This window comes from Psammomys obesus, unplaced genomic scaffold, assembly GCF_907164565.1.
Source record: "Psammomys obesus unplaced genomic scaffold, mPsaObe1.curated_primary_1811, whole genome shotgun sequence".
NCBI lineage: Eukaryota > Metazoa > Chordata > Mammalia > Rodentia > Muridae > Psammomys > Psammomys obesus.
Genome location: NW_026596131.1, coordinates 10,975,820 through 11,003,418, shown reverse-complemented (window position 1 = coordinate 11,003,418; position 27,599 = coordinate 10,975,820). Strand labels below are relative to the sequence as shown.

General features: G+C 43.8%; 1 protein-coding gene across 1 annotated transcript in view; it reads left to right on the top strand.

The window, feature by feature from the left end:
* Positions 1-1,438: 1,438 nt before the first annotated feature.
* Grb2 (growth factor receptor bound protein 2) overlaps positions 1,439-27,599 on the top strand; it is a 64,027-nt gene continuing 37,866 nt past the window's right edge. The window contains exons 1-2 of the mRNA XM_055592539.1: positions 1,439-1,595; positions 10,291-10,494. Of these exons, the coding sequence (XP_055448514.1) occupies positions 10,417-10,494 (78 nt within the window). The 5' untranslated portion in view covers positions 1,439-1,595; positions 10,291-10,416. The remainder of the gene's footprint in view (positions 1,596-10,290; positions 10,495-27,599) is intronic.

The window sequence follows — 27,599 nt, the reverse complement described above, 5'->3', positions numbered from 1 at the left end:
TGGGTCAGTGGCAAATAGGGCCGAGTTCTTCTCTTTCAAAGCAAGTAACTCCATCTAGATTGCAAACTGCTGGAATCAGCAGCTTCCTCCACTTAGTCTTTGCTGTAAACGGCACTTCCAAAGCAAATGATGCTCAGTAAACACTTGGTGAAAGAACAGCTCACTTTCCTGATTTCCGTGGACCCATTTCCTGCATAGTGTCAGAGGCGCTGGTATCCTCAACGCTATTTTGATGGCTTCTAGAGAACCCATTAGCATCAGATGTGCTAGTGCTCTCCTGTAATTGGAAAGAGCTCTCGGAACTGAGAGTTATTTCTCTGAGCTTCATCTACTACTCCCCCATACCCAGCAGCCCCGCTTAGGAAGCTGTGTTCACGCCTCCATTCCTCTGTTCTTCTCAGCCGTTCCTTTGGCCGCTACGCTCTTACCCTGGCTCCTGTGCTGTGGAACTCCTACTCACCCGCCAGTATGCAGTCACATCACCTTCTTTGTTAAGTCTTTTATGCAGTGGGCAGAGAAACAGAGCCAGCCTTTCTCTATCTTTTTTTTTTTTCTTTCCTTCTTTCTTTTTGGCTTCCCCCAAAGAGCTGTAACAGTACTGAGGCGTTATTTATTTATTTAAATGTTTAGAAAATATTTGTTTTTACTATTTTTAATTATGTGTAAGTGTCATGGGTGTGTGCAAGTGAATGCTGGTGCCATCAGAGACCAGATGCACTAAATCCCCTGGAGCTGTAGTTCAGACAGCTGTGAGCAGTCTGATGTGGGTGCTGGAAACCGAACTCAGGTCTTCTAGAAAAGCAGTAAGTGCTTTTGACCTCTGAGACAGCTCTCCAGCCCAAGACATTACTTGTTTACTCTTTTGCTGCTTCTCTCCAGTGAATTGCTTGAAGGCCACGATGTCTGTAATCTGTTTCATCTTCACCTAGCACAGTGCTTACTTACACTAGGTATGTGGTTCAGTCAATGAACAGACAAATCAAACGATTCATCGAACACTGCAGATTGTACGAGCCAGATTCCCAGACATTTCCAGAACTGGCTCTGTATTTGGACCGAGCCATTCTGACATCTCTGCTCCCTCCTCGAGGCCTCTTTGCCTTTGTTTGGTAGAAAGGCAAGGAACGTGATTGTGGAAAGTGTTATTCCTTTAGGGTAGAGCTATAATTCATTTGCACCGGCACCTAGAGGGTTACAGCGGCTCAGGGGCGGAGACGAGTCCGTGCCACCTGCTGCGGTTGAGCTGACGCATGCGCAAAGCCTCCGCTAGGCTACCTGCCGGGCGGAGCGGAGGAGGAGCGCTTGCGCTCTGGGCCTTTTCCGCCGGGGGGTGGGGGAAGTCTCGCGGGGGCGGGGCGCGGCGGGGCGGGGCCGCGTGGGGAAGTTCTCGCGGGACCCTGGCGAGGAGCGGAAGCCAGGCTGCTCTGCTGCTTCAGCGATCGGGCGGCGGCGGCGGCGGCGGCGTTGCGAGCGAGGCCGAGGCGGGGACGGCGGCCGGGGCAGCGGGCGCCGCAGTCGAGGAGCAGCAGCGGGGTTGGCGGGCGCGGGGGCTAGCGCAGGGCGGGCCAGGCGACGGAGCAGGCGGCTGCGCCTCGGTGAGTCTCAGAGAGCGGGCGAGAGGAGAGCGGGAGCGCCGTCGTCCCCGCGCCGCGGCGGGCAGCGCGGGCCCGGTCTGCCCGGGGCTGCCGGGGCGGGCCGCTCGCGGGCCGGGGAAGACCCGGACCCCAGCGCAGCTACTGCGCCGCCGTCTCCTGGTTTCCCCTTTTGGGGCGCTTCCTTCCTGGTGCCGGTCTTCCTCCCGCTTGGAGCAGAGACCCGGCTCGCCGGTGAGGGCTCGTGCCGCGGCCGTCCGGCTTGGCGCAGAAGGGAGCCCGGAGCAGCCGAGAGGCACAGGGTGCCGTTCTGAGTCAGGCTGACCGAGCCCGGGAGGCGGGGGATTCGGTGCCGGCTGCTAACGTGGTGATTGATGCTCCTTTGACCTGCAAGGCAACACGTCACCGTCTGTTGGCATCTTGCGGTCGAATTGTGTGCGGGAATCCACCGTGAGTTAGAATGATTGTTACCCGGACCCGTCGACGGATCTCTGTCAGAGTCGGATGCGTATTTTTTAGAAGTACTTGAAAAATACTTGTTGGGGAAAAGCAGCAGCAGCAGCTGATGGGAATGCTGGGAGGAAGGAGTTCAGCGAGAGAGCCCCGCTGGTTCATGCCCGTTTATCACGCTCCTAATTCCGTATAGGTTTGTGAGCCGTATGAGCTTGTTTAGAAAGTGATTTTAAGCTGTCTTCAAAAGCTAAAGCAGTACAGTTTGCAGGGGAGCCGAAGCGCGCTCAACGTCCATCTTTTGCTGCTGTTGACACTCAAAAAGAGGCTAGAGAAATTGGCTCTATTTTGACTTCCTCACCCCTCTTTCACTTTGTTCTCCAGTTTTTGCCTGCTCAGTCTCCATTGCACTCCACTCGGGTCACGAAATGCATTTGTAACGCTAGTCGTTGGCCCCTCCACCCCCTCTTTAAAAATACTCTACTTCCCCTTCTTGCTGGTTCTGCGCTATAATTTTCGAAGTTTCAGCCCTTTTTGGGACTATTAATTCTCTCCGTCCTTCTAAGATACTTTTTTTTTTTTTCTTTCGGAAAGATACCTTTTCCTGTTTGCATTCTTTTAGTTTTAAATGTCTACTGTATTCTCCAGCCAGCCAGAGGGCTGCTAGGGAGCCACAGGAGTGTCACATAAGTTCTCCCCTTGGGAACTAGGAGACTCAAAGGACTGAATTCATTCCGAAGTAATCGATAGTGCCACCAGATCACAAGTGGATTTTGCCTATTGCTTGTATTGTTTGTATTTTAATTTTTTTTCCCCCACAGGTCCTGCTTTTGTGCCTACTATTTTCTTTCTCCCTCTTCTTTCTCTTAACTGTTAGCAAGGAAGATTGAGTCAGTTTGGAGGCTAAAAGATTCCTTTTTAAGTTTTTGGTGTGACAAACTATTGAATGAAAATTGTCTGTGGAGTTTGTGAATTACGATAGCTTGAAAAATTTGAGAGCAGAAATTGAGATTTGTCAATTAAAGCCTACCTACTCATTCTAACTACAAGTTCAGACCTACTCAGGCTTGTGAAAATGATTTCTAAACTTTTTAGGTGCTTGAGTGTATTTTGCCTGCATGTATATATGTGTACTACATGCATGCCTGGTACCCTCAGAGGCTAAAGGAAAACAAACATTCTGGAACTGGAGTTACAGGTGGTTGTGAACAGCCGTGTGGGTGCTGGGAATTGAACCTAGGTCCTCTGGAAGAGCAGCTAGTGCACTAAACAGCCTGAGCTGTTACCTCTTCAGCCCAATTGTTGGGTTAAGCACTACTTGGTGGTACTGAGGTATTTCTTCGTGATTTCCATTATGTCACGTGCAGCAGCGCTTGTGGAGAATTATGGAGTGTTAGGCTCGGGAGGTGGCTGCAGAACAGAGCCACCACACAGACATTAGTCGTTACCTCCTGAACTCAGGAGAGCTCTAAACCTTTGGCTAATGTTTATTAGGATTTATTGCTTTGTGTTTGCCAAAGTTGATTTTCCCCTACCAAGTCGAATGAATATACATAATTTTGTTCAGAAATAGTCATCTGAAATGCAAATTATAAAATTTGCTTAATGCTCCCTCATTTTAGCAGTGATTCTTAAAATTTGTAAGTATAAACACTAACCTGCCAATTAATTTTTTTTTTTTTTCCGAGATAGGGTTTCTATGTGTGTAAGTCCTGGCCGTGCTGGACTTGGATCATAGGCCATGGTGGCCTGGAACTGAATAGATCACTTCTGTCAGCCTCTGCCTCCTGAGTGCTAAAATTAAAGGCATGTTCTACCACACCCTGCTAAAAATATTTTTATGCAGGTTTTTTGTTTTTGTTTGTTTTGAGACAAGGTCTTGATAGATGTAGTCCAGGTTGTCCTCAAGCCATTTATCTATATTTTGAGGTAGGGTCTCTGTGTAGTCCTGGAACTTACCTGTAGACCAGCTTGTCATCAAACTCAGAGATCCTTATGCCTCTGCTCCCCAAATACTGGGATTAAAGGTGTGCACCATCATAATTAGCCCTGGCTTCAGACTTTGAATCATCCTGTTTCAGCCTCACCCCAGTGTTAGAATCATTGGCTTCTGCTACCATACTTGGTAGGGGATCCTCTTAAAGTAAGGTCATGGCAGAAAGAACTCCAGCAGTGTTACATAACACTATCCTGCAAGAAAGATCTTTTAGTAGGAAGGTAGACCACTCAAAAATAGCTACAGGAAGGCCCTGAAACTGACCAGATTCTCCAGGCCGCTCCCTGGCAGAGTAAACAATGAAAGCTGAGGCCCTCTCACTGAGGGAGGCCCAAGTTGCAAAGGTGAGTCTCAGACAAACAAAGCTGCAAAGAAGATTCAAGACCAGGCCAGCTGCTTGGAAGAAGCAGAAACCAGCCTAGCTTCCTGGAAGAGGTTTAGATCAGGGTCACTTAAGAAAAGACACTCTCCAACCTGTTGAGGTGCTAAAGTGCTCCAGCTTTTCCAGCTTTTGTGAGCTGTCTTTCTTACTGGGGTAGGCTTTGGTGATGCAGCTGACTTTGAGTCCATTTCTACTTCCGTATGTAACCCCTCATCCATATTCCTGTAACTTCCTATCTGGGATGAGTAGACAGGTGTTGCATCCTCCCCAGGAAAAGTTTTGTCACACAGCAATCAGGTCCCCCACAATAAATGAGTCCCTGAATGGACTAATTAAAACAAAAAAGGAGCCAGGTGTGGTGGCACATGCCTGAAGTCCCAGCCGAGGCAGGTAGGTCTCTGTGAATTGGAGGCCAGCCTGGACTACACAGAGAAACCCTGTCTCTTAAAACCCAACCAGACCAAAAAACAAAAACTTTTTTTTCGGTTTGCATACAAATACTTGGATTTAAAAACTTTTTTTCCCTCTCTTAGGAGGAACTGAACTAGGACCTCATGCATGGCGGTTAAGCTCATATTCTACCATGGGTCTAGTTCCTGCAGTAGTTAAACACTCATTACGTTTCATTCTGGTGCTGGGGATTGATTTTGGGACCTTGCACATGGTGGATAAACACTACAGTGCTATATACCTCAAGCCTGTGATTTATTTGTGTTTGTTTTATCTGTCTGCTGTAACCATGTTAGTTTCAGGCTCATTATGGAGTTGAGAGTGGCCTTGAATTTCTGATGCTCTTCTAACTAAAGTGCTGGTGTAAACCACCACACCCTGTTTGTATAGTGCTGGGGATCACAATCTGGGCTTTCTGCATGCTAGGCAAGCACTGTACCAACGAGGCTACGTAATTAGCTCATGTATGTAAAGTAGTATTAAGACTGTGAGGTGGGGTGGGTTAAGTTTAGACACTTGTATGTCTCCCTAGTGGCATGATGGAGTGAAGCCTAGTGCAGAGAGTGCTAAGGAATACTTTAGCGCCTAGTGCAGAGAGTGCTAAGGAATACTTTAGCGCCCTCCCCTTTTGTTTTGAAGCAAAGCCTATCCCTAAACTTGCTGTACAACTAAGACTGAGATTACAGCATATGCCATTACATCTTGAACCCAGGGCCCTGAGTATGATAGGCAAATACTTTACTGATGAGTGTTATCAACAGCCCCAGGCTCAAGCCCAGTTTGTAGTTAATAGGGTTGTTAATGTGTCTGTCATAGAATTCTGACTTAATGTATGTGGGTGCCAGTTGTAGAAACTGTCACATGTAGACTTAGAGTTGAAAGGGAACCCAACATACTAGTTAACATCTTCATCATCAAAATGTTTTATTAAGCAGGTGCTGCTTATTAGCCTTATTCTTAGAAGAATAAGAATAACTTATTCTACAGTTGATAGGGTACTAGGATCTAGAAAATATAAGTTGCTTCTCTGGTTTCACCTTTTTTGTAAATGTTAAAGGGACAGTTGAATCCAGGCCTTATACCAGCCTATCTATAAAAGGCCTTTGGTTTGTGTCCTCAATACAAACTAGTACCTACTTACTGGAAAAACAATGTGGCTACTGCACAGAAAGTAATAGTATTCTCTTATATACCAGTAGAAATAACAATTGTTAGTGTAATAGTTGTAAGTGAATATTCATGTGCTATGTTGATTTACACAAGTTGGATGAAGTATTATTTAGAGGCAGTATTGGGATATGGCCTTGATGTAGCTCTGGCTGACCTGATGTGTCCCTCAAGTTTTTAGCAGTTCTCCTGCCTCTGCCTCTCTCTCTCTTTTTTTTTTTTTTAAAGATTTATTTATTTATTATGTATACAATAATGTGTTTGCATGTACACCTGCACATCAGAAGAGGGCACCAGATTTCATTTTAGATGGTTGTGAGCCACCAGGTGGTTGCTGGGAATTGAACTCAGGACCCCTGGAAGGGCAGACAATGCTCTTAACCTCTGAGCCATCTCTCCAGCCCTCTTGTTTTTTTTTTGAGACAGAGTTTTTCTATGTAGCTCTTGTTGTCCTGGGACTTGCTCTGTAGACCAGGCTAGCCTCGAACTCAGAGATCTGTTTGCTTTTGCCTCCTGAATGCTGGTATTAAAGTTATGCCCTTCCTCCCATAGCCAGCTAAAGATTTATTTTTATTCATGTGAATACGCGTTTGTCTGTTTTTCAAGTGTGTGCAGGAGGATAGAAAAGGTGTTGGCTTCTCCTGGAACTGGAGTTACATGTGGGTTCTGGGACTCAAACCTGGGTCCTCAGTAAGAGCAGCAAGTGCTCTTAACCACTGGGCCATCTCTCTAGCCCTGCTTTTTACATTTTCAAAATACCATGCACCTTTCGTGTTAGTCAAAACCGGAGACATCTGCAGCACAACTGTACAGCTGTGGAAAAGCACAAGATCAGGGGACGGATAAGGCTTAGTAGTACATAGTGAGTTTGCCAAGCATTTAAAAACGCTAGATTGGCTCCCTGCACTACTTTAATAGGGTGTGGTGATGTGTACTTGAATCCCAGCACTTGGGAGGTCATCCTCTGTCACATAAGAGTTGGAAGCCAGCCTGGGCTTCAAGAGATGCTGTTTCTAAACACAGGCAAAAGGCTACTACCTGCTTTGCTGCAACTACATTCAGCTCATCTGCAACAGGTTCCAGAGGGGAGTCTTCATCAGTAAGCACTGTGATTTATACTTGTGATCCTAGCACCTCAGAGGTCAAGGCTGAGGGATTGACCTGAGCTCAGGACCAGCACAAGCCACAGTAAGACTTTGTCTTAAAAAAACTAAACTCAAATATCTAAATTTATGGAAGCTGAAACTGTTGATTCAAGAAATCAATAGTATAACAGAAAATCAAAACAGGCCATTGAGATGGCTCAGCAGGAAAGGGTGCTTGCTGCTAAGCCTGGTGACCTGAGATATTCCTGGAACCTGCTTCATGGAAGGAGAGAACTGGCTTCCAAAAATTATCCTCTGACCTCCACATGTAAGTGCACATGCATGTACAATCACACAGATAGATAAATGTGAGAAGATCAAATCAATGTTTCACATGTCTGTGGCAAATAAAAGTTAACATTTATTTAGAAAACCTGAAGAAATTATCTATAACAAAGAAATTGAATCTTCCATTAAAGATGGCAACAGAAATCCTGTGCTATACACACTATTAAAGGTTAGAAATCTGAAGTTAAATACATACACGGTGACTTTTTACACACACTCCCTGTTGGTGATTGAACAGCCTCCAGTGTGTCATGCCCTGCCTTCCTACTGAGCTGTCTGTCTAGCTCCTGCACAGCTGACGCTGCTGTTCTCAAGAAAGGAAGCAGCAGGGCACGTTAACACTGCCTACCGAGGGCATCTGCTAGTACACACCTCCAGAGCCCAGCACACGTAATAAAGTCTAAGAAAATGCAGCTTTAGGTGTTGAAGTGATAGGGGAATTGTATCCGAAAATGTACCTAAAGGACTTTATGTAAGATTCTATTCTCTCTCTCTTTCCATGGCGTTAGGCCAGCATAGGTTGATGTTGAGTCTTCATGATACTGGAAGGTAGGAGAAATGCCAGTCATTCAAGGATCCTGTCAATTACACCTGTAATACTGAGCAAGCGTTTTAAATAAGACCCAGTTTTCTGACCAGAAAAATGGCATGAGAGCTACTTTCTAAGAAAAATTGGGCATTAGGTCATATATACATATATATAGGTGTGTCAGACTATCCAGATGTCTCTATATCACTGGAAGTTTAAAAAGAAAACAAATGGAAATCAAAGCAGTGAGGTATCCGAGCTGGAGGAGTTAAGTGCACTCATTTACTGTTCTAGGAGACCCATATTTGGATCCCAGCACTTATGTAGGGCACTTATGGACACCTTTAATTTTAGCTCCAGGGGATCTAACACCATTTTGTGGTCTCCTAGGGCACCTGGCATGCATGTGGTGCATAGATACATATGCGGTTAAAGTACCCATACATATTAAAAAGGTTTTAGACAATTGTAGATCTGGTTTAATCTATGACAAATTTAAGGATACTTTGTTTCTAATGCTTTTTTAAAATATTTGCTAGGAGTTTTTAAAAATTACTATGTTTTCAATGTTTTGTCTGCATGCACACCTGTATGCCAGAAGAGGGCACCAGATCTCACTATAGATGGTTGTGAGCCACCATGTGGTTGCTGGGAATTGAACTTAGGACCTTCTGAAGAGCAGCCAGTGCTCTTAACCTCTGAGGAGCTCTCCAGCTCCCCCCCCATTTTTTTTTTCCTTGAGAGGCTAAAGAAGTATGGCCTAGAAGAGCAAGCCATGATGTGGTTTATTGAGATGACTGCCTTCAGACTTCCCTGAAGGACCTGCTATCAGGTGATCTTTCCCCAGTGACCGCAGTTATGTTATCTGGTCTGACTATTCCCACGTTTGCTGCTTGTCCCATTTGCAGTTATGCTTGATTAATGCCCCAAGTGTAACCTTTAGAACGAAAGAATAATAGTCACCTGTGCCCCTCAGGTGAGCTGCTAGCTAGGTGGTAATTATCCAAGAAAGGTGCCGCTATAAATAATCTGCCCCCATTGTGCTGGAGACCCTTGTTGTCTGCTTCTGTTTAGTTTGTATGAGAACTGTGACTGCAAGCAAAAAGGGCTTAATTTTCCCTTATATGCAGAGGGCAAGGTTATGCCCCCTGTTCGTGATCCTACTGTCCCTGGATACATCATGGAGACGTTGTGACTCTCTTGATTGAAGAAAGCAGCTGTGAGGGGAACTGGATGAGGCTGGGGTCTGACCATCTGGCACCAGCCTGTACTTCCCTGTTCCCACAGAAGAGACTTGAGGTGGGGGATGTGATAGCACTTACTTGCGGTCTCAGTATTCCGGGGGCCCAACCAGGATGGTCACCTCAAAATTCTAGGCCAGTCTGGTGTATATATAGGGAATCCCAGGTCAGCCATAACTACAGTGTAAAAACTCTACACTTCCCCAAAAAAACAAAACAAAAAACAACTTATCAGCTCTGATTTGCTGGAAGGGATTCCTTTAAAATATAAATTAGAACTTCCACCTATGCTCTTTTGCTGTTTAGAAATAATGTAAGGGCTATTCCTGATTGTTATACCCGGGTCACCAGGTATAACAGGGACCAGGTATTTCAGGGACCAGGCAGATTAGAGTCTTGGATATTCTGTGCAAAAGAAGTCTCTCTACCTCCACTCCAAGCAAAGAGCTCCGAGCTGAGTCTTTCTCTAATGACCAGATGACAGGTTGGGAGTGAGTGATGCTGGTGATCATTGTATACCAGTCAGTGGAATTAAAAAGCAGTTCCAGGCTATCACTCTAACCATTTCTTGAGAACAGATCAAGGTTTAGTTACAATAGAGTAGAGCCCAAGTCCTGCTTGGCTTCTGACAGGGAGTGGGAGCACCCTCGTTCTTAGGACCCAGCGGCAAGGTACGGGAGGCCTGTGTAACCCACCTCCAGTGGGTCTTTAAGTGGACTACCTTGGTTGCCGGGGAAGATGTGTGAAGGGGTACTGGAGGAAAGGCTGAGACTGAAGGCGACTCACCGGTTCCTGAGTCTAACCCTGCGGGAAGGAAGAGGAAGTGTATTCTGGAATAGCTTAAGCAGCTGCCGCTATTGGCCGCTGGGCCTGTCAGTCGCCTGGGGCTGAGGCTGAAAAGAGGAAGGAGAGCTGTTGCCTGGAAGGGAGGAGGAGGGGGCTGAGCCCTTCGGAGCTAGGGGGCGTGGGGGCTGGGAGTGTAGGCCAATTGGCAGGGCGGGGCTGCCTTCGATCTGGCTGCTTCTCTTAATCATCGCTCTTCTGATTCAGGGTGGCATTGTGTGTCCCAGTGTGCAAGAATAGCCCCAGAAGAGGAAAGCTGAACCCAGAGCTCTTCAGCAGGGAAGAATCCCTCCCCCGCTGCTTCAGGCTGCTGAGCACTGAGCTGCGCTCAGAATGGAAGCCATCGCCAAATATGACTTCAAAGCTACTGCTGACGATGAGCTGAGCTTCAAAAGGGGGGACATCCTTAAGGTAAGTGCTCGTGTGGTCGCCTCTGGTGCTTGGCTGCCTTCCCTCACTGTGGTAACACACAAAGAAGCTTGCTTGCTCTTCCCTCAGTGCTCAGTGCACACTCTGAGCATTTGTCACCAGGTTTGATTGGGTGCTTGCAGTAGATGCTGAGCGGATTAGTAAATGTGGCAGAAGAGTTGGTGTGATGTGTGATCCTTAACTGCCTTTGTGTGAATGGCTGTTTTCCTCTTGATACTGGAGAAGTCAAAGGCCAGTGGGTTTACCTTGTGAAGTCATACTAAAAACAAAAACATTTTTTTTAAAAAAATCCCAAATGCGAATTATTTATGTAAAAACATTTCTCTAGCATTACTGTGCATAGCCAGAAGAATCTGCATTTTGTGGTAGGATCCTGGTAGATTTGAAGCTGGTTCGAGAGGTTGGGATTATATGTCCACGTCACTGAAGAGTTCCCGTGCCTTTGATTTGTGAAAAACTAATGGAGTTTCACATAATAGTGTTTAACTTGCCCTTGTACAACTCAGATTCTGGCTTTGTTTAGAGATGCCTGAGTAATTACTGCACATTTAAGTCTAACTGCATAAAAATTGATAAAGTTTAGAATTGAGTTGCTTGGCAATTTGCATTGGCTCCCCACCTGGCACCTGTAATTTACCCCATTGGCTAGAGTAATCCACCCTTGGGATGTCACTTTTTTTTTTTTTTTTTTTTTTTTTACAGGGGTCTAAGAGTGTGTGAACCTCAGTGGGGAAAAAGCTTACTTTGGGTGCTGCCTGTCTCACGATTTGATAGTCTTCCCTCTAAGCCTCATTCTGGGTTGCTAGGATTTGCCAGATACTTGTTTACTACCCGAGTGATACTCTTCTGTTTGTGCAGGCAGAAAGTGAGAACATGATTTATAGGAAAAACTATATAGTCATTATGTGAACCTATCAGTAGTGAGGTAGTGTTGTATGACAAAACATTTCCTGAGGAGCTTCAACATAGGGGTCTGCTTAGCCCAGATAGGGAATCCACACAGACCAAAGTGTGGTTACCACCAAAGTCCAGCTTGGCTGACCAGTGAGTTTTATTGGAGTGAGTTACAGGAATGTGGGTGAGGGGTTACTTACAGGAGCAGAAATGACTCAGACGGCTGTGTCACCAAGTCCCACCCCAGCATGGGTGACAGCTCGCAGAAGCTGGAAACCTGGAGCACACTGCACAGCCCGCAGGCAGCTCAACAGGTTGGAGAGTGTCCTTTCCAAGTGACTCTGGGCTAACCCTCTTCAGGCAGCTCAGGGTTAGTCTCTTCTGCTGCTTTCCAGTAGTTCAGCTGGTCTCTTCTACTCCCAGGCAGCCGGTCTCAGTCTTTTCATACAGTTCTTTCCGGAGCCTTTTCTTAATAGCTCAGCTTGAGTCTTTGCCTCTCAGCTTTCTGAAAAGGGGATGCAGGAGACTCAGAGCCAGGGAGAGGCCCAGTGAATTTGGTCAGTTTCAGGGACTTCCTGCAACTGTTTTGAGTTGTTTACCTTCCTGTTTAAAAAGCTTCTCGATGGGATGTTTGAGTCCCACAGGAAACTCTTAGACATTTTCCATACCAAGAACTAGGCTCTGAAACTTTTACAAATCAGGATTCATGGCTGGTGGGAGCCATCGTTCCTCGGGGTTAGAAATGGTCAGTTGGACATCACATAAGGTGGTGCTTGCTAAAGGGCTGCTCCTAGAGTGGAAACCTGTTCTGTGACTCAAGCTGTTTGAGGGTTTCAGAGTTTGAGAGTCAGGCAGAAGCAGCCTGCCTTTAGAGCACTGGTGTTTTCTGTTGCTGGCTTCTTGCAGTGGGAGAACCTTGGCTGCCATGTGAGTGTGCCATTGGTACAGAGGTCATTCGCTCTGTGGTTATTGTACAGTAGACAATCCACTCTTGCTAGCTCATAATGAGGCTGTTGACTCAGGCTCTCAAGGTTTGTAGTCTGTATAGAAACCCTTAGAACCAGATTTGTTGTTTTATTTGATTGCGGTTTTTGGAGACAGGGTCTTTTTGTAGCCCAGGCTTGCTTAGAACTCACTGTGTTGCCCAAGATTATAGGTGAGATCCACCATGCCAGACTGTGTTTTTGTTTGTTTTAAATACATAAACCTGCCATTTAACTAACTCTAGTAACATGCAGGGCTGGCAGTTGATAGTCTTCTTGTCAGTCTGTTGCCTGTTGACGTTATATCAACAAGATCAGGGTCTCTAAGCCGCAGCTGTCCTGACTGCTGTCTTTCATGTTTGTCCTAGACCTAGACCATTGAATGTTTGGCAAGTTGTTCATGTCCTCCTGGAATTCTTTTGATGAGGAAGAAGGTGAATCAGAATGTTCACATTTACTTACACATTCTATTTGAGGAGAGAAACCCCGTGCGCTCCGTCCTTTCTAATTTGGTAGATAACTGAGATATGAAGTCATCATGCTATGAATGCTTTGGAACAGTGGCCATTAGCTGCTGTTAGTACTCTTGTGGCTTTCCTCCATTAAATGAGGGTGTGAGATGAATATGTGTGTGCTGATGCACTGACTGCCGTTGTCCATGTCTCTGAAGCCTCTTCATGAAGAGGACATGTTTTCTGAGAAGAGCTGTTGGTAAAACAAACAGCTGCCTCCTTTCTGTGCGGAGTAAGCCAGCTTCATCACTGCCTTGTAGCATTTGATAGCTCTTGTGAGCCCAGACATGTTTAAAAGTGGCTGGAGTGGCAGGGAACACTGAAACTTTGAAATAAGGAGGTATTTGCCCTCCCTTTGCTTTTCCTATTTCCTGTTGCTGTTGTTTTATTTTGTTTTTGTTTGTTTGTTTGTTTCTCTGCTTCTTGAGGTATCTGTGTTGCCCAGGCTGATTCAAATTCATCCGCCTTTGTTACTTGTCGTTTTATGTAACCTTATGTTTTGCTTGGAGAGCAGGGGTACTGAGGCTCTTCTTGTAAGCTTCAGGCCTTTGCATGATTGAAATGCATTCAAGTTCCCCATTGTTGTAGTGGAGGCTTGGAATGGGCCTTGAGTAAGCAACTGGGATTGCAGCTCAGTGGGAAAGGACTTCCTAGGTGTGCGAAAAACTCTTGTCTTTTTAGCATTGGTCCGTATAAACCTGCCATGCTGGGATGTATGAGTGTGTACCTCAGGTACTGCTGCATAGGGATGGAAGGGCCGTTTTAAGCCCACAGAGCTTTGTGAATTCTGTTAAGAGTTGCTTGCTTGTCTCCTTTGGTTCTATAAGGGAACCAGCATTCCACTCATCCAGGTGCCCTCTGGCTGGCACTCATGACCTTTACTGTCTTCCTGCTTGAGAAATAGGTTTTGCGTTCACTTTCTGCGTCTGCCTGTCTCTGCTGCTTGGATTGTAATATAAATGTGACATTTTTATATGCCTTGAACTCAAGACTCTTGGTTCATTGTCTTGGGCTGTTGGGGAAGAAATATAAAGTACATTTTCTCTCTTCAGCAACTCTGAAAGAAAAACACGTTACTGTACTAAGGCACTGAACAGCCCAAGGCTGTTAAGTTACAAGATTTTAGAAGAGGAAAGGCCCTTTACTTATTGTGGGGAGTGGGTTCTTGTGCCATAGCATGCATTTGGATCAGTCAGTCCTTTCTCTCCTTCCACTGTGGATCCTGGTGATCCAGCTCAGATTAATAAGTGGGGTGGCAAGTGCGTTTACCTGCAGAGCTGTGCCAGCAGCTCAATTTGTGCTTTGTTTTGTTTTGTTTTTGCTTTTTGAGACAGGATTTCTCTGTAGCTCTGGTTGTCCTGGAACTTGCTCTGTTGGCTAGGCTGGCCTTGAACTCAGAGATCTGCCTCTGCCTCCCAAATGCTGGGATTAAAGACATGCACCATCACTACACAACCCAATTGTGCTTTTATTAGGAGAGGTATAGAGTCCCAATGGGCTGCACTCTTTCAAAAGTACCTGTGTAGGTGTTGGCTGTCAGGAATGGAGGAGGATGCTATGAGAGATGCTAAAGGGACAACCATGGGCTTTCTGCCTAGCATCTAATGGGGTCTGCATCCTGTGTGGTAAACACGGGGAGGACTAACCACTGGTGAGCACATCCCCATCTGATTCTTTAGTTTCATCACAGTTTCAAGGCCTCTCAGTGTATAAGTCTCACTTTAAAGTATTTGAATTAAAAATATAAAGAAATAAAAAGAAGGGTTGTTATAAAACCTGCCAATGGTATACTGACAGACACATTTATGACTACCTGCTGGTAATATTGGCCAAACTAGAATGTTACATTTTAAGTATTTTTTTCTATTCTTAAACTTATTTTTTGTACCTGTTTTTTTTTTTTAAACTTTACAATGTTACAGAAAGCTGTCCTTACACATGTATGTCATGTGCTTTGAGCATATTTTCCAGCAGTAGTGTGTTCTTTGCTCCTTGGACAATGCCACCTCTACTTTTATGCCCTTAGTGTATGTTCTGATAATTTTAAAAGTACGTGCTAATAATGTTTGTTATTTGTCTTCAAATTATCACAGCAGTAGTCTCTAACCCGCTATCATAATCAATAAAAGACGAAAGAGACTGGGATTTATTTAATTAGCCTAGAGCACAGTGCTGTGCAATAATTAACTCTATCCTAAACTTTCAAGCTAGCATAGCTTCCTCCCATTCAGATTTTCCACATTATACTTACTTTTTAATAATATCATAGGTCTGGTTCATTTCTCCTGATTTTACCTGGTCCTCTCCTCATGGACCTGGATGCCCCTTCCCCCCATATTGTTCAGCATTGGCTAGTTGTCTTTTATTGGCAACACAGAGAAAAAAATGGTGCCACGTTTACACGAACTCAAAACAGGAGACACTTAGAATAAACATCACAATGCAATGGCTGGGTTGAAACCAGGTAGTGGGGAAGAGAAATCGGCATGAGAAAATGAGAGGAAACAAGGTAATTGTCTTTCTAAAGGAATTGACTATTCCTTTAGTATAGTTATCTACAGTAGCATCCATTTTCCTGCAAAGGATGTAACTCTTTGTCTAAAAAAATATTGTCTATATAAACCACGTTTTCTTGATTCTGTTATTGGGCATCTATGTTGGCTCAGCTGTTGTGACTAGTGCTGTGGTAAACTGATTAAATACCTCTCAGACTTGACCTAGAGTCTTAAGAAAATGAGAGGATGAGATAGATAGCTTGATCATCTGGTGTGTTTGTTTTTAGTGTTTTTTTTTTTTTTCTTTTTGAATTTATTACTGTCTTTATGTGGTGTGATTGTGTGTGTGGTGTGTGTGTAAGTGTCCAGTGTGCATGTGGAGGCCTTTGTGAAGTCCTCTCCTTCCTCAGGCTTTTTTTTTAATTCTAAGTTTTTGATTGTGTGTGGGGTGTGTATTGTGAACATGTCACAGCATGCATGTTTAACCTACACAGCAATTTGTTGCTCTTGGTTTGCTCCTTCCGTCACGTGCATTCTGGGGATTGAACTTGCGTCAAGCTTGGTGGCTGGAGCTATCTCATTGCCTTTAGCTTTATACGAATGTCCATACTGATTGCCGAATTTCTGTAGTGGCTAGAGTAGTTTGCCTTCCCATCAAAAGTGAATAGAAGATTTCAGTTTTTTTTTTTTTCCAAATCTTGAGAAGTTATTGTTATTTCTTTTTTAGATTTTTAAATTTATTTCCTGTAAATGAGTGTTTTACCTGCATTGGTGTCTTTGTGCCACAAGTGTACAGCGCTTAAGGAGGCCAGGAAAAAAAAAGACTGTCATCCTGACTGCAGTGAGATGGAATTTGTAGTTTTAATTTGTATTTCTCTGATGGCTGGTGAGGTTGAGTATTTGTTCATATTTTTATTGGGTGTTAGGAGTTTGTTCCCATTATCTTTGAAGAAGTATTTGTTCATTTTGGTAGCCGGTTTGTTGACCAAGAGAGTTGTTAATTTGTTTGCATGATTGTTTTTGCTTTTGTGTGTGTATGAGAAAAGGTCTCTCTGGGACCTAGCTTGGCCTGGAATTCACTGTATAGCCCAGGTAGCCTTGAACATGAGATGTTCTTGTGTTACCTAGACTTCTTAGTACAGAGACTGCACTTGTGAACTACCTAGATGTGAACTGTGCCCTTTTTTGTTTATTTGTTTGTTGTTTGTTTTGTTTTGTCTTGAGCCATTGTCTCATTCTGAAATCTAGGCTGTTAAAGAAATCACTATGTAGCCAGGCTGGCCTCAAACTCATGGGCAATCCTCTTGTCTCAGCCTGTTGGATTACAGATAATGAGCCACTGTGCTCAGTTTAAGTTTTATGATACCAGTTAGTCTGAGTTCTCTTGAGGCAAGTAGCTTTGTGAACCTTGTGTTCACTTTGTCAGCTGAACTCAGAGTTTCCAAATCAGTGCTGAGGATGAACTTTCGGTTCCTACATGCCTTGAGGAGCTGGGATAAGAGACCCACTTCCCCCTTCTGGAGAAAGAAATGACTGAGGACATGTGCTGCTCCCTTGGGGACTTCACATTCTCCTCTCTGATAGTAAGTTAAACTTACTGTTCAGCGAACAACGTTCCTGAAGCTCTTGCTGGACATCCTGTCCTGAAGAACGTTTCCAGTGTTTTCTGCCACCAAGAGACTGACACCGCTGGACCCATCATGAGGGAGTAGAGGTAGTTGAGAAACTTAAGGCCAAAAGCTAAGCCTGGAGCTGTGAGCCATTCTACACGGGTACTGGAAAGCTGACTCTGGTCATTAGGAAGTACAGTTGACACTCCTAACTGCTGAGCCATTTCTCCAGCCCTGGTTTTAAACTTTTTAGGTTAAAGTGCACCATAGTTAGTGCTTAGTACCCAAACTTTGAGGCCTTAAAAACAAAACAAAACCCAAATGACTGAGGAAAATCTTGCTCCACTTGGCAGATACTCTGTGATTTCGCCATCTCCTGAATGTAGAATGAGAACTAGTTCTTCTGTTATAAAGAGTTAGGCTCCAGGTTAGCCTCTCAATCTTAGCTCTTCTACTCACTAACCAATTGGACTTGTGATCTAGGACAGTTTGCTTAGCAATTTTGCATTTTGGTCCTCCCATCTGTAAAATGGGAGTAGTAATACGTGCTGTCTTAGGGCCACCATAAAGTTTAAAAGAGCTAACATGCTAGTGTGCTTACAGCGGTGACTAACATTTATAGACAGTAATTGGCGGCTGCTATTATTTTTACTAACATGATCCAGGGGCATAAGCAATGTCGGGGAACTCCTAAGTCTTAGCTTCTACCCACTAAACTGGTAAGTGCTTCTCTGCTGTACTCAGATTCAGGATTTTAAAACCCTGTCACAGTTCAGCTGAAATATCGGTATTAGTTGGATTTTAGTTTTGGTTTGTTTGAGTCACGGGTCTCGCTATGTAGCCCTGGATGTTCTAGAACTCCATGTGTAGACCAGGCTGGCTTTGAACTCAAAGAGAGCCACCTGTCTCTGGCTCCTGAGTGCTGGGATTAGAGGCATGTACCACCACACCTGGCCCATTTAAAGTTATATAATCATACATTATTAGAAAATACAAAATAGGAAACTGCAAAAGCTACATAAATTCCCTTTAGTATTACTATTTTAGAACTATTCAAAGCTGTATCACTCCCCAATACAGGCTGCTAAGATGTCTCTATCGGTAAAGATGTTTGCTGCCAAACCTGATGAACTGAGTTCCATTCCTGGAACCCACATAGTGGAAGGAGAAGACTGACTTCTAAAAGTTGTTCTCTGACTTTTGCCTGTGTATCTTGCTTGGTAAGCACATGTGTGTGTGCATTTACGTTGTTATATGTATAAATAAAAATACTGTAACAGGTAGCTAAAGATGTATGTAGTTTAGTGGAAAGTCCATGCCTAACATAAGAGCCCTATAGTCCCTCTACAACATGAGGGAGAAAACATGCCACAAAATCATGCATTCATCCACACATTCATTCATTCATCCATCTATCCATCCATACATACATTCCTCAAGGCAGGATTTCTCTGTGTAGCCTTGGCTGTCTTGGAACTCTCTGTAGACCAGGCTGGTCTGGAACTCACAGAGATCTGCCTACCTTTACCTCCTGAGTGCTGGGGTTAAAGGCATGTGCCACCATCGCCTGCCTAAAACACAGCTTTTAATATACTGGTATTTTCCATATTTTACTAATTATTTTTAGTGGTTACATAATACATCAAGATAATGTTCTATAATTGACTTTCCTAGTTCCCTGTTGCTGGGTTTCTTGATTGTTTCTATTAATAATTTAGTTCTTAATCTCACGGGGGACATTTGATACTGTGTTGTCCTGTTGTCTAATGCCTGGGCTAATGGTTACCTGCTTTAAGGCAGTTCCAGAGAATGGGCCCTAATTCTCAGCCAGAATAGATCTAACAGTACATCAGTTTGCGCCAGTATTAGTCTCTTGATAACAGTAGGACATTATTTCAGAGTGTGACAGTGTGTTATGGGACAGTGATAATCAGATTTGTGAAATGCTTGCACAGCTTGATACCTAAAATACTTGGTGTTTTCTGAGGCACACTTTATTTTGTGCTCTTCTTTACGGTGATTATTCACCTTTATAGCTCTGTCATTAAGTTCATAAGTAATTATGATACTAGAGGAATTTGTTGTGTATTTCTAGTTTGTTTTTGAAACAGTGTCTTGCTACATATACCTGATTGCCCTGAACTCATCATGTACACCAGGCTGGCTCCAGCCCAGAGGTCTGTCTCTGTCTCTGCCTTCCAAGTGCTGGGACTAAAGGTGTGTACCGTACCACCAATGCTGACTCTGTACTGTATGTAGTTTTAATTCAGTTTTCCTTCTTTGAACATAATGAATCTCTTCTAGACAGATTTCTAACTCATGGCTAGAAAAAGATGGAAAAGCAAAGTAGATTTTGTTTAGTTGATGCTGCAGATGTGCTTTAAAGTTATGAATCTGTGCTGGGGATTGTAAGAAGCCAGCAGAATATGTTAATAAAACCTCCTTCTTCACGAGCACTCACATTTCCGGTAGTCTAGCGGTAGGGTGGGATTGTGGAGGACTTTAACTCTCTGTGGCCAGCGTTGTAACAATAAGTGCGTTTACAGACATGGCATAAGTTAACAGTTCTCCAGACAGTAGTTTACTAGTAACTTTGTTTTGTTCATTTGTTTTTGTGTTTTTAGAAAGGATGTTCTGTGTAGTCCCCTCTTACAATCCTCTTTGTCCTGAAAGTCATAGCCATCCTTCTGCCCTCAGCTTACCAAGGGCTAGAAATATAGGCCTGTTAGAACCCAACTGGCTCTACTGAGAATTCAGAGGTTTCTTTATCCCATTTTTGGGGTCAGTGTTTAGTTCAAGTCAAGCATCTGTATGTCTGTATTTCTGCAAAATGTTTGGTTTTGAAAAGTAAATGAAGACTTGGGAGGCAGAGGCAGCAGATCTTAGAGGCCAGCCTGGTCTACAAAGTGAGTCGAGGACAGCCTGGGCTACACAGAGAAACCCTGTCTCAAGAAACTGAAAAAAGAAAAAAAAAGTAAATGACAATTTGAAATTATATACAGCTTTTTAAAATGTACTAATATATTTAAAATCAAATGTACTTTTATTTTTAGATTGTATATTAGAGTCATTTAATTGGGTAAGGAAAGTGAGCTTATGCTCCCTCCTGTGACCAGATAACTTTTTTGAAATTAGGTAAGTAAAGCTCAGGTTGTCATTAGGAAGTTTATACGAGCCCTGCCCACCCCATCAGTGTTCATGGTTTTTATTTTTATTTTTTTAGGACTTTTCAGGAAAAAGGACTTGGTGTGTACAGCTTCCACTAACACTCACTGTGCACCGTCACAGTTACTGTGCTTTTTGAAAGTGCAGTCATGAAAAATACCCAGTAATAAAACGGAATTGCAAATACACATAATGAAAGTTAAGCAGGTCCCTCTGTGGGAAACAGATGGGGGTCAGGTGTCCTGCACCTCTTTAGAATATGGCACCTTCTTATAGCAGTTAGGTTGTTAGAGAAGATCACACCTGAAATTTGTCAATTTTCTGAAAAGTTGCTGTAACACCATCTACATCAGATACCCATCCAGCTGAGTTTGTGACTAATGGCCTTGCCTAATCCACACAGTAGAAACTGATAGATGCAGTGAATCTTGCTTTGAAATTAATGACTTAATTTCTTGAATGAGGTTACTGCAGAGAACTGCCACTGCCTTCCCTTGTGCCTGGGGTTGGGCAGTCACGCTCTGTCAGTCATTACTTGTGCCTTAGTCACACCAGCTTTTGTGTGCTTATAGACTTCAGGTTTCACTGTTGCTTTGTTGGATGGAGCCTATGCGAAAGCAGGCTCTTGCATTTCTTTCTCACCTTCCTGCTGGGTAATAACGGCCAGCAGGAAGGGTAAGCTCCTCATGTCCTCAGGTGACTCAGGCAAGTCATTTTCTGGTGCAAACATGGTTGGAGGTCTTTGTTTTTATTTATTGAGATGGAGTCTTGATGTGCTACTTAGACTGGCTTCTGTCGTCCTGCCTTATCTTCCTGGTAGCTGGAGTGCCCACATTTACCCTGGTAGCTGGGGCACCAACATTTACCCAGGTTGGCCACTATCCCTGGTTTCCCAAACCTTTGATTTTTGTTGTCTGAGATACAGTCTGCTTTATATCTCAGGCTGGCCTCAACTCATGGTCCTGCTTTAGCTTCTTCAGTGCTGGGATTGCTGTGGGTTTTTTGTTGTTGTTTGTTTTTTTGAGACAGGAGCTAAAACTCAGGATGTAGACCAGGCTACCTTTGCACTCAGATTCATCGGCCTTTGCCTCTCAAGTGCAGGGATTAAAGGTGTGTACCATTGTGCCGGTCCTTGACTTCTTTTGTGTGTGCTTTCTGTTTTGTTTTTGAGACAGGGTTTTTCTGTGTAGCTCTGGCTGTCCTGGAGCTCTGTAGACCAGGCTGGCCTGGAAAACATAGAGCTCTGCCTGTCTCTGCCTTCCAAGTTCTGGCATTAAAGATGTGTGCTGTTTGTTTGAGAGAGGGTCTCACTATGGGTCTCTGGCTTGCCTGGAACTCACTCCTGCCTGTTGCTTCTCCTGAGTGCTGTGATTAAAATTGTGTGCCACTGTACTTAATTTTGTTTGTTTTTTGTTTGTTTGGTTTGGTTTGGTTTTTTGGTTATTCGAGACAGAGTTTCTCTGTGTAACTCTTCTGGTTGTCATAAAATTCTCTTTGTAGACCAAGCTGGCCTCGAACTCAAAAGAGATCCATCTGCTTCCTTCTCCCAAGTGGTGGGATTAAAGGTGTGTGTTGCCACGCCTAGCTGTTCATCTTTTTAAAAAGACAAGTGAACTTGCTTCCCTGAACAGCAACACCTGAGGAGTGTCTCGGATATCAAATGCAGGCCACATTTTTAGTTGTATAACTGAGTATAGTCCTGAATTTCTGATCCTCTTGCCTTTCCTCCCCAGTGTTAGGATCACAGACATGCAGAAACATGGCTGATTGCATTGTTTATTTGTTCTCATTTTCTCTTTAAAATTTTTTTTTTTTTTTGGCCAGGTATTGGTGGCAGCCCTGGCCCATGCCTTTAATCCAAGCACTCAGAGGCAGAGACAGTCTGATCTGATCTTTAGGCCAGCCTGGTCTACAGAGCAAATTTAAGAACAGCCAAGGGAAAAGAAGATTTAATTTTGATTATGTGTGTGCCTGTGAGTATAGGTACCTTTGGAGTGAGTCCAGAAAAGCGTGTCAGATACCTGGAGCTGGAGCCGTGGTGCTAGGACCCAGACGCAGGTCTTCTGTGAAAGCATCGCTCACATGCTGCTCTCAGAGCGGAGAACTCAGTTCTCAGGCGCTGACAAGCACCTTCCCTATGCCACCGGCCCCCAGTTTTTATTTTCATTTCAGTTAGTTTCTCATTTCCTTGAACCATTGTTTATTGAGGAATATATTGTTAATTTCTAGGGGCTTCTCTTTTAATTCTCTTGTGGCTCTCAGTTATGTTTTAAATCTGTTTAGACTACTGGAGCTTGTTTTGTGTGCTGTTGAGTGTCCTGCTTTGTGATTGAGAGGGTGTTCATTCTGGTTTTGAGTGATGCCTTTTATAGTTGACCCTTCAGACTGAGCTGCTTAATTACTTTCCCCTTTTTATATTTATGTGTTACACTATAGCATTTTGATGAATTCTTAAAATTACCTACTTGATGACCAATATCTACAAATACCAATAGATTATAGGGCTTAGCGGGTAAAGGCATCGTTGCCAAGCCTGACAATCTGAGTTTGACCCCTGGAATTCACGTGGCAGGAGAGACTATGCTAAGATGGCACATGCTCTATGGCATGCATACACACTGAATAATGTTCTTCTAAAAAGGCTTTAAAGAAATCACTGAGTACTTCTAACTTAGATGTGTGTAGTGCTGAGGTTGATAAAGGACCGGGTTTCAAGGTCTCAATAATACTTAATGTCCTATTGTAAGAGCATGCTGAAGATGGTTGGATGTTTTGAAGGCAACAGACTTTGTAAGACATTAAACAGATTTCTGAGTTAATTTGGAAACACTCAGGTCTGCGTTTTGGCTGTGTAGCTATCCGTGACTTACTTAGGTCTTGCTTCTAATTTTAGCAAAGCTCTGAAGCCCTACTGGAGCTGTCCTAGAACACTTCAACTTGGAATTGTCTTTGAGAAGTGTACTTGGCGGTTATGAAAGTAGATGCGAACCATTGATAGCAGTATGCCATACCCAAGAGCCTTGAACTTATTAAGACACTTTTAGTTTTTGTAAAATACTTCACAAAAGTATTTTAATTTGTGCCTTCAGATTCCATGCTCGCTCTTTAAGGAAATGCTTTGTGGAACAACTTTCTATATAGAAAATACAGACTAGAGCTGTAGGGGCACCTCTGGGTAAGAGGACTTGCTGTACAAGTCTGACAATCCAGGTTTGATCCCTAGATCCCACTGCAGAAAGAGAACCGATTCCAAAAGTTCTTGTGACCTCCTCTCGCACTTCATGATGTGCACATATTTCACCTTCCCAGTCACACACGCTTCACACAAATACATACATTTTCCTAGAAAAGAAAATAGGAATAGAATGTTTCAGTGAGACTGCTGTTTATCTACTTACTCATTCTGTGTGTCTCTGGGGATTGAGGCAAACTCCTTGGACATGCTGGGCAAATGCTAAGTGCTCAGTTTACCAATGGGCTATATTTCTAGTCTAGTCTTGGGACTGCTTTTAAAAACTATACTTTTCTTTGTGTTACAATTAGCCTGGGCCAGTCATGGTGACATATGCTTTTAATCTCAGCATTTGGGAGGCAGATCTCTGTGAGTTTGAGGCCAGCCTGGTCTACTTGGTGAGTTCAAGGTCAGCCAGGGCTACATAGTGAGACTGTCTCAAAAAACAATAGCAAAAATAAAAACAGCCTGAACTTTCTTGGAACCTCTCTCTTGGTAGTTTTTTCTTAATCTCTGTTTTCTCTGATAAAAAAATAAATACTAATAGATGAAACTGAACAGATGTTTTAGTAACCTTAGAAATGCAAAAGGGATGGGCTGGAGAGATGGCTCAGAGGTTAAGAGCACTGTCTGCTCTTCCAGACATCCTGAGTTCAATTCCCAGCAACCACATGGTGGCTCACAACCATCTATAATAAGATCTGGTGCCCTCTTCTGTCATGCGGATGTACATGCAAATAGAGCACTCATGTAAAATAAATTAAAAAAAATAAATGCAAAAGGGTAAATAAGCTTTTATTTCCATTATCTATAAAATGGCCTTATATTTTAGAAATTTGTAGATAGGCCAGCGTGGTTTATACTAAAAATCTGTTAACCTGCTGGTAGGTGATAGTTCCCCTCCCTTCCTCTACTTTTTCTCTGCCTCTTCCCTCTCTTCCTCCCTTCCTCCCTCTTTCTTTTGTTTTTTGAGACTGGATTTCTCTGTTTAACAAGCCCTGGCTTGTTTGTTCCTGTACTCAGTTTGTTAGACCAGGCTGGCCTCGAATCAGCAGAGACCTGCCTGCCTCTGCCTCCCAAACTCTGGAATTAAAGGTCTCTCTCTCTCTCTTTTTTTTTTTTTTTTTCTTTGAGGAGTCACTCTCCTGAAGTCACAGCATCTACCTTCAGCTTCCTGGGTAAATGAGCCTCTGCTACTCCTGGCTAGATGTTAGTTTTCAAAATTAAAAACATTGAGATGAGTGGCAATGAGGATGGTATTACTGTGGATCAAGGATAGAATACTTAGCCAGCATATGTGAGGCTCTGGTCTCTGTACTCAGCATTGCAAGAAGAAAATTCCAAAATTTCATTCATGAAACCTAAACTTGTTTGCTGTTAATATTATTTATCATATATAAGGATGGAATCCCCCAAGGCCATGGCTGATCAGAAGGACCAAAATACTTGGCAGCCCTACCCAGAAGGAAGTATAAGGATAATATCCAGGGTCTTGACACATTGTTGAGTATGTGTTCTACCACTGATCTGTTCTCATAGCCTCTGATTTGTTTGTTTGCTTGCTTTTGAGTCTCAAAACAGAGACTCTCTGCCTCCTTAGTTCTGAGGTTGAAGGCATACTACACCACCCTGGCTGAATATAGGTTTAATATAAGCTTTAATTTGATTGTGTGTGTGCGTACATACATACAGGAGAGCATGTGTCACAGCATGTGTGTGGAGACCAGAGGACAGCTGTCCATAGTTCCTTTCTTCCACTATGATCCAGGGCTCAAGCTCAGGTTGTTAGGCTTACAGAGAAAGAGCTCTGTACCCATCGAGCCATCTTGCCAGTCCCTGAGCATAGGTAGATTGTTTGATTGGTTGGTTGGTTTTTGAGGCAAGCTCTCACTATGTATCCATCCTCCTCTTCCTCCCCTGACTGCTGGGATTATAGGTATGCACCACTGTACCTGGCTCATATATAATGTTTTTAAAAATTTACTCATATATTCATGTAACATGTATGTGTGTTTTGCCTGAATGCAGGTTTGCACATCATGTGGGTTTTGTTTTTGTTTTTTTGAGACAAGGTTTCTCTGTGTAGCCTTGGTTATCCTGGACTGACTTTGTAGACCAGGCTGCCTTGAACTCCCAGAGATCTTCCTGCCTCTGCCTCTGCTGGGATTACAGGTGTGTACCACTGCACCTGGCTGAGGCTTAGTACCTAACAGTGCTTGCTGTTTTTTGTAGAGGACCTGGGTTCAGTTCCCAGTGCCCTCATAGAGGCCCACAACACTCTGTAACTCCAGTTCTTAGAAGTCAGACTCCTCCTTCTGGCTTCCTGCACTAGGCCTGCATGTGGTGCACAGATACACATTCAGGCAAAATACTCAGACACGTAAAATAAAAATTTGCTCTTCAGTCATGCTGGCTGAATTTTTGGTTCTTAATAGCTGGGTAGCTGTGGCTGTGTTAATGCCCACTGCAGATTCAGGGCATCTGCATCCCTGCAGACAGTGTTGCTGTGGCCCTCCAGCTGTCATCACCTGACCCACTGTTGGGGGGTTTCACAGAAATCTGGGAACCCCATTTCTCCAGCACTGTTGGAGGCTAGTCCAGACTTCGGAGGTGTTGCTGCGGACTGGGTGGAAATTGGTATGTTTTTTTCTTTCCTTAAAAGCCTCATCCTTGTTCACACTCCTTCCCTTGGACCTTGGATTTTCTAAGCTCTCCTTTCACAGCACTGCTTCCCTTTGTCTGTGATCTCTTCAGCGGCTGGCCTGCAAACCCACCATCACTTAGCTCTGATCTTTACGGCCAAATAAAGTGGCAAAACCAGAGAGTGCTCCTCTGATGGAGCACTCGGGATGGCCTCCTGTGCAGCCCTCCTCAGGTGGCCTGGGAGTGCTGCCTCTTCTCATTCAGGTGGCTGTGCCAGGGCCTGTGTGTAATGTGGTCTTGAGCTGTGTCACAGCCTGTGTAATGTGGTCTTGAGCTGGCTGTGCCAGGGCCTGTGTAATGTGGTCTTGAGCTGAATGTGCAGACAGCAGCATCTGAGGCCTCTCCAGAGAGCAGAGGCAGCATTTCTTCAAATTCATCAAAACCATAATTACTGTGTCTTTGTTTCAGACTGTTTTACAAAAACAAGGCACAGTTTTACCGTTGTAGACTCATTTAGAGTGGGGCTTAACATGCATCATGATTTTGTAGTTTCATATTCTCAACCAGAAACACTATGGTGTTTCACCAATCAGCACCTCAGTCAGTGTTGCAGAAATGGTGTGTCCAGTGATACACAACACATGCGCAGTTTGCAGTTAGTACTAGTTTCCCTGTTCACCAAGTCACCTATTTCTGGTCTTCAGCCATATTGCTCTTTTTGCCTATACAACCTTTTCATACTGCTAAGGTGTCCAGAGTGTTACAAGCTTAGCCTTTTCACACAGCTATCTCACTATAAACTCATCTTTCTCACACATGTGGAACTTGCTTTTGCCACCACGTGGGCTCTTTCTCTCTCCCTGGATAAGCAGAGTGACTTCTGTATCTGGGAGCTTTGCTGGATACTTTTTAAGCATAGTAGCTTAATATCTGGGAGGGAAGGAAAAGTCTGTACATAGCTGTCATGTTCACCCATCCAGCATGAACAAATGTAGAGTTGATGCCACCTTTATGTCATGCAGTATTGCCATCAGAGTTTGTGTTTGGTTTGAATGGTATCTCAGCTGTTTTGCCTTTATTTAGGTACCAGACAAGAAACAACAACTCTTGCTGGGTGTGGTGCTGGTCTTTAATCCCAGGGCTTGGGAGACAGGCGCATCTCTCTGAATTCAAGACCAACCCGGTCTACATAGTGAGTTCCAGAATAGATCTTGTCTTATCCTGCCTCCCCCACCCCAAAAATAAAACAAACAACGAATTCTTGAATTTTCAGTGGAAGATGTGGGGGTTTGTTGTTTTTGAAAATGGGCCTCACCCCAAAGCATAGGCTGGCCGTGGGCTACATCAGTTTTCTTGCCTTTGCCCCTGAGTACTGTGGTTACAGACTTTGGCCACTAGAATTGGATTCTTAAGTACTTTTCTCCTTAATTTTTTAAAGTAAAATACAAGTTTTCTTTACTGTATTAATTACTAGTCAGATACGGTGGTGTATGTTTGCAATCCCAGTACTCAGGTCACTTCTGTAGTTAATTCTAGGCCAGCCTGGGCTACAT